Source organism: Physella acuta, unplaced genomic scaffold (genome assembly GCF_028476545.2).
Source record: "Physella acuta isolate Inbredline_101_S28 unplaced genomic scaffold, ASM2847654v3 ptg000580l, whole genome shotgun sequence".
NCBI lineage: Eukaryota > Metazoa > Mollusca > Gastropoda > Physidae > Physella > Physella acuta.
In genome coordinates, this window is record NW_026732099.1 from 52,895 (window position 1) to 60,419 (window position 7,525).

The 7,525-nt window shown below is 41.6% G+C and overlaps 1 protein-coding gene across 1 annotated transcript; it reads right to left on the bottom strand.

Annotated features, from left to right (window-relative positions):
* Positions 1-1,039: 1,039 nt before the first annotated feature.
* Positions 1,040-7,202, bottom strand: LOC131947042 (toll-like receptor 4). The gene is made up of 5 exons (XM_059308126.1): positions 6,674-7,202; positions 5,729-6,305; positions 4,441-4,589; positions 1,890-2,053; positions 1,040-1,246 (listed from the first exon to the last, which is right to left on the bottom strand). The coding sequence occupies exons 1-5, from the start codon at positions 7,200-7,202 to the stop codon at positions 1,040-1,042; spliced, it is 1,626 nt and encodes a 541-aa protein (XP_059164109.1).
* Positions 7,203-7,525: the final 323 nt, after the last annotated feature.

Consider the following 7,525-nt stretch of genomic DNA (forward strand, 5'->3'; position numbering starts at 1 on the left):
TATGTGTGTGTATGTGTCAACCTACATTGGCCTCTAATTTCAATATATGCCACATACGCGTACATGCATGTATATAAGCTGCAGATATAATAGTAAGGATGTTTATCTTTAGTCTGTTAGATGTAGCATTGGATGTAGAATTGTTTTCTCTATAGTTAGTACGTTTACGTCATGGTGTCAACCCCACCCCCTTGTAATAATTGTCGATTTGTAGGGGGCCTACATAAAAGACTATTTAACTTTAATTAATCATTAATGGAACTGGCAAAAGAACATTTTTCTTCTGTACATTTTGCATTTTTTTCTTGGTGTCACCCCCTAAATGGTGTCACCCGGTGCGGTCCGCACCCCCCGTCCCGCCCTCGCTACGCCTCTGCTGCTATGAACATCAACTTATCTTGGAAATAAAACATTTGATGCTAAGTTGTATAGGCAATGTCTCGTTTGGGTCCAGCAGATTTTGTGGAGAGAGTCCCTGATACATTAGCAACATCTAACCCTTTTCATATTAATGCCCAGGTCTTGTAACTAAGTGTCATGACTCAATTATCTAATCGTCTATCTGATGAGTTTTAAGTATCAATTATCTAATCGTCTATCTGATGAGTTTTAAGTATCAATTATCTAATCGTCTATCTGATGTTTAAAAAGTCAATTATCTAATCGTCTATCTAATGAGTTTAAAGACTCAATTATCTAATCGTCTATTTGATAAGTTTCAAGCCTCAATTGTCCAATCGTTTATCTGATATGGGGCCATTTGTTTATTTAATTTTCAGCTATCTTACACCCAAGAACACGACAGTGTATCTTGGAAATCACACAGTTGATTCGTGGAAACGGCTATGGATAATATAGGCTATTTTAATAACACATGTTTTAAAGGGTAACAGTGACTGTAATAACTATTTATGTTAGCGAATTAGTTTGTTTCACTAAAAATAACTAACTTGTGTTCATGAGTTACATAGTCCTTAGACGTCCCATTGTTAAAGTTAAAATTAAAAAAAGAATTGAAATGATAATTTAGAATAAAATTTCAGCGCTTGAGATCTTCAGCCAGCTTATTCCAGAAGACACGATAGACGCTGTCGTTTGTTGTATCATCAGGCTGGGGGTAGGAGATGTACGTGTTACGCTTGATGTGGCACAGCAGGTCATGGCCCAGTTCCTTGGAGGGGATGGACTCTTTCAGCAGGAACACCAGAGTGGGACGGCCACGGTCTATTGACTCCATGTTGGCCATCTGGGGAGAGAGTTGGCGAATACATTTTTTTTCATGATCACATTGAATCAAACATTGATTTTAAACCTCAACCTAACGTTAGCTCTATCTCTAACTCTACCCCTACCCCTACCCCTACACCTACACCTACACCTACACCTACACCTACACCTACACCTACACCTACGACTAACCTTAACCCTAACCCTAACCCTAAACCTAACCCTAACTCTAACTCCCACCCCTAACTCTAACGCTATCCCCACCCCACCCGTAACCCAAACCCTAACTCCACCCGTAACCCTAATCCTAACTAATCAATATTTGAATTTTTAAAACACAAAAAAAAACGAATATCGCCAGTACGGTCAGTACCAAAATGTTAATACTTCCGTTTTACCACTACAGAGGAATCCCAATCAGATTGTTAGACTTTCCATTACAATAACAGGCCGTAAAACTTCCGGATACTTGAATACCAGTTTCATGTCTGCCAATGACCGCTTTAGTTTGACGTATGCTCGCCATTTTTCTAGAACTAGTGAACAACATGCATTCTACCGAATCACACACAAACCTTTGGAGTTACCACTCACACGCTCAACCGATCGGCCACATCTTCCATATTACTTACAACTAGACCAGTGCGTCAGTGAAAGTTTACCTGGATTTCATAGTTACACCACTTGCTGGTCAGAAGGTTTCTGGTCAAGATGACCAGCGTCTTCCTGCTCTCCTTGATGGCCGTCACTATGTTGGCCGCTATCCAGTTGCCCGTGACAAAGTCCCTCCCGTGGACGTGAAGCTTGAGGCCCCTGTCCCTCAGCTCTGGGGGGAGGAGGGGGGAGAATGTCAGATTGTGCAAAATTTAAAACAATATTACAAGGCACTGGGTCAGAAGGGAGAAGAAGCGGAAGGTAAAGACGTCAGTGGATGGATGAAATCAAAGATTGGACTCAAGGCAGCAAAGAAAGAGACAGATGGCGGAAAATTCAAAAGAAAAAAAACAACTGGTGCCCAAAGACACTTAGGAAATAATCAAAGTGTCAGAGGACAGAGGTGGATGGCGGAGAATTGTGAAGTTGACTGTGGTGCCAAATCGCAGAGGCGTACCGACCCTTCCTGGCGCCCGGGGACAAACTTAAAATTTGGCGCCCCCCTCGGGAGCAAACTTTCGATTTGCCCCCCCCCCCCTCAAATTGCAAAAATGCAGCTAAAATGACATTTTAATTTGTTTTTACAACCCATTTTGGCGCCCCCTAAGGTCGGCGCCTTGGGACATATGTACCCCCCTGTTCACTCAGATCTAATTAATACCTGACTTTAATACGCCGTTGAATCAACACTAGCACTGATGAGTAGCTATAGATATTCCTAAGGGTACCTGACTGTGGCGAGTTCCTGAGCCCACTCAGATTTAAAGGGTACCTGACTGTGGCGAGTTCCTGAGCGCACTCAGCTTTAAAGGGTACCTGACTGTGGCGAGTTCCTGAGCGCACTCAGCTTTAAAGGGTACCTGACTGGCGAGTTCCTGAGCGCACTCAGCTTTAAAGGGTACCTGACTCTGGCGAGTTCCTGAGCGCACTCAGCTTTAAAGGGTACCTGACTGGCGAGTTCCTGAGCCCACTCAGCTTTAAAGGGTACCTGACTGTGGCGAGTTCCTGAGCGCACTCAGCTTTAAAGGGTACCTGACTCTGGCGAGTTCCTGAGCGTACTCAGATTTAAAGGGTACCTGACTGTGGCGAGTTCCTGAGCGCACTCAGATTTAAAGGGTACCTGACTCTGGCGAGTTCCTGAGCGTACTCAGATTTAAAGGGTACCTGACTGTGGCGAGTTCCTGAGCCCACTCAGCTTTAAAGGGTACCTGACTGTGGCGAGTTCCTGAGCGCACTCAGCTTTAAAGGGTACGTGACTGTGGCGAGTTCCTGAGCGTACTCAGCTTTAAAAGATAACTGACTGGCGAGTTCCCGAGCCCACTCAGATTTAAAGGGTACCTGACTGGCGAATTCCTGAGCCCACAGCTTTAAAGGGTACCTGACTGGCGAGTTCCTGAGCGCACAGCTTTAAAGGGTACCTGACTGGCGAGTTCCTGAGCCTACTCAGCTTTAAAGGGTACCTGACTGTGGCGAGTTCCTGAGCGCACTCAGCTTTAAAGGGTACCTGACTGGCGAGTTCCTGAGCGCACTCAGATTTAAAGGGTACCTGACTGTGGCAAGTTCCTGAGTCAACTCAGATTTAAAGGGTACCTGACTGTGGCGAGTTCCTGAGCCTACTCAGCTTTAAAGGGTACCTGACTGTGGCAAGTTCCTAAACCTACTCAGCTTTAAAGGGTACCTGACCATAATCATTCCTAGCTTTGTTTGACACCTGATCTTAGGACTTCCACGAAGTCTCAGCTAAACCAGAACGGCTTGGGACCAAGATGGATGGCTGAGCATTATAAAACAAGTTAATTAAAAAGTCTAGTGACATTTAAGCGCAATTTCCTTATGTTATCTAAAAATAGCAGGGTTAGTAAAACCATTGGTTAGTTATTAAAACGTTTTTTATTAATTTTTTTTCAGTATTTTACATGTTTTATTTACAATAGAGTTACATGACTAAAAACCATTGCGCGCCTACTGAACGTGATGACGCAGCCATTGAACGTGATGGCGCAGCTATTGAACGTGATGACGCGTGTGGTGTGGTTGGATAAATATGCCTACTAATTCGGGACAAATTTTAATTAATAAAAAAAAATTTCTGACCGAACGAAAGGATATTTTTGAAAACTTTCTTCGGCAATATTGTTCTAAATTATGGCAGGAATCGATTGGTACATGTTTCAAGTCGCTAAGTGGTCTGGTTGCCGAGATATGGGCCAAAAACTGCTTTTTAAAGAGGTTTTTTGGCTTTTCCGGGAAATCCATGAAAGAAACCCGGAATTTTTATGGCCTATGTTCATCCTCGTAACTTGCTTAACATAATTGCTTTTGGAACTAGTCATCGATATTGCTTCGTTGAGGAGGAGATACGACTTAAAGCTGCGGACACACATCCATCCATTCATTCATACATTCATTCATACATCCAGAAATGACGGGTTAATAAACGCAATTCTCCAGAATGGAAATTGCGCTAAAAATAGGGTGCCCATAACGACCCCAATTAGGGTTCATGGATGATGATGATGATTATGATGTTCGTATCTTATCTCCAAATAACCGACTGACCTTTATTGACGGTATGCACAATGAAATCATCGTCGATGGAGGAATAGCTGATGAAGACGTCGTACCGAAACTCGTTCGCATTGTTTTCGTGCTGGTGATTGAACTTGTACAGCACAGCGTAGTAAAAATACTTGACGGACCAGCGGAATCTGGGAAAGTAAAAAGTTATAAGTGTATCATTTGTGTGATGACGCAGAATATTTATATGAGCAGAGCAGTGGCGTAGCCAAGATCGTCTCAAGGGGGGGGGGGGGGGGGAGGGTTCCAATTTTTACCCGGGGACAAACTTTCGATTTGCACCCCCCCCCCTCAAACTTTCGATTTGCACCCCCCCTCATACTTTATATATATATATATATATATATATATATATATATATATATATATATATATATATATATATATATATATATATATATATATATATATATATATATATATATATATATATATATATATACCAATGGGTCTATGGGGGTGGGGGTTATGACCCCCCTGACTTCCCCCCCCCTGCCTACGCCACTGGAGCAGAGTTGATCCACCAAATACCCATTACGGTGTAGCTGTATATAAACATCATCAACACTCCCTTATAATAATTTGCCTGTTGACTATTGAGATTATTTAATAATTATACTAGTGGGACGTCATGGCCTAGCGGTAGAGCGCAAGACTGCAAACCCGAATGTTTCGAGTTCGGATCCCAGGCTCAGGACGCCCCTGAGTCCACCCAGGTCAGATGGGTACTTGATTCGCGTTAGGGAAACAAAGACAGCTGGCCATAATGCTGACCACATTATCCTCTTGTGTGCTGAGACTACTGAAACAAATGAACTCTACTTCACCTATTCCATGTGTCTTAAGCATCAATAGGAAAAGTTGATGATGGGTTACAAGACAGCTGCCATCAAAATGGTTGAGTCAACCCAGCTCATAAGGGTACCTAACTCAGTTAGGGAAAGTAATGGCGGCTTGGCATAGTGCTGACCACACCATCCTTTCATATGAAGAGGTCACAAAAACAGTGTAACTCTACTTCACTTGCCAGTTTTAATTCTTTTTAATCTTCCACCACCTACAAACAAGGATAATGCTTATGTTAGTATCGATACATGTATCTATATCTATAATTAGTTGTACGAGTTTTTTAGTATTGTTATGAGAATTTTACTTAATTGCCTTTTTTAGTTATCGCGTTTTCTCTACAAAGACCCTGAGCCTAAAGTATATTCTCTATAATAACAATGTAATTAAAAATACACTATAACACTATAGTACGTAAACTTACTTGTATACAATGTAAGCAAAGATACAACAGAACAATATGAACGTGGCACTGGAGATGGCTAAAAATAGAACAATGTGACTCTCACATTCCAGATCCAAAAGCCGTAGATTCTCATGGTAGCTGTCGTTGATGTACTTGGACGAGCTGTCTGCAAACTTGCACATGTAGTTGTGGAAACTCGGTTCGAAAGCTTTCGAGTTGACCATCCATTTTAGAAAGTCTAAATTGTTGCACTCGCAGATGATAGGGCAGTGGGAGAGATCGACGCGGATTTGGCAAGATTTTGGTGTGCAGAGTCTGTCAATGCTCTGACGGGTTGTGGGTAGCAGGTTGTTGATTTGGGAGTGACTCAAGTTTAGCAGCGTCAGATTAGGCATGTGGGATATACTGACGTTGAAAATCCACATTTTGTTTTTTTCTAAATGTAAGTTTTCTAGGTTAACCATGCCGGCTAGTATATTGTTCGGCATATTGGTAAGCTGACAGTTGGACATATCGAAAGTTGTGAGGGTAGATAAATTTTGGAAAATCTTGTCCTCTTCATCCAAGGCCGCCATGTACTCGCCGAAGCTATTATCTCCAAGCAAAAGCGTGGTCAATTTAGGAAACGATTGAAAAATCGTGTGCGAAAAGTGTTCCAAAGAAACGGATCTTAAATCCAGAATAGCGAGGTTATGCAGACCGTATATAGGTCCGAAAAGTAAAGGAAGGTAGTTGTATTTTAACTTCACGATGGAAAGATCGTTTGTAGAATTTAGATGAAATTCGTGGATTTTGTACTGTAAGCCCGTAATGCTGAGGTCTATTTTTTGTAAACGTGGTGGAATTTGAAGGTGAAAAGTTTCTTTTTCTATACTTTTGTAAGTGTTTCCTGGATTAGTGAAATCTTTTATTGACTGTGGATAATCTGGTGCGTAGCTCTGTGGGGTAAGTTGTAAAGGAAACCGGCACCGTTAAGGTCCAGTGATAGTAGATTCTCAAGTTTCCAGACTTTCTGGAGATATTCGCCAAACAGAAACCTGTTGATGCCAAGATCCAAGTGAGTTAAATTCTCCGGGATGTAGTCAAACGCGTCGTCAAGGACTGTCTCGAAGCAGTTTTCTCTTGCTACCAGATGTGTTATAGATCTGGGTAGGCTTTGAACCATGGAAGCGTTGACGTCGATTCCTTTAGAATACCGTGACACAACCGCACTGATGTTGAGAATTTTTAAATCAGAATGTTTCAGCCCTGACAAAATTTTGCCTAATTTTTCAAAACCTAAAACACGGTTGTATGAAATGTCGAGTGTTTTGAGATTTCTCAACGGGGTGAAAGTTTCATTTTCGTTAGCGTACGGTCCCACGATATTACAGTCGCTGATGTTGAGGATTTTCAGGTGTGACAGGTTGACGAATGTCGATTTTCCTAACGCACCAAGATGACACTCACCTTCCGTATACCCTGCAAGGTTGAGATGTTCCAATGATGTCATGTTCGCGAACCCAGGACCAAAGCTTTTGTTGAAAAGTCCATCTATATACAGCGTATGTAAACTTCTCAAATCGGAGAGCTGCTGATGAGGATATTCGTAACTTCTGTTAGTAACGTTCGCCGTGTTTTTGTTTAGTTTTAGAAAAAGAAGCGATCCTAATTCTTTAAAAACACCACTGGGAAAAGTAATATTATTCATTTCTAATTTGTTTCCATATAAAGTTAAACATTTTAGTTTGTGAAGACAATTAAATGATTCATTTTTGAGTTGTAATATTTTATTATGGGATAAGTCTAGAATCTTCAGATGAGTGTAATTACAAA

Coding starts and splice junctions, on each gene's coding strand:
- LOC131947042 (XM_059308126.1), bottom strand. CDS start 7,202: ATGACATCATTGGAACATCTCAACCTTGCAGGGTATACGGAAGGTGAG. Junction 4,590..5,728: donor TTTGCTTACATTGTATACAA/GTAAGTTTACGT, acceptor TTACTTTCCCAG/ATTCCGCTGGTCCGTCAAGT. Junction 2,054..4,440: donor TGTGCATACCGTCAATAAAG/GTCAGTCGGTTA, acceptor TCCTCCCCCCAG/AGCTGAGGGACAGGGGCCTC.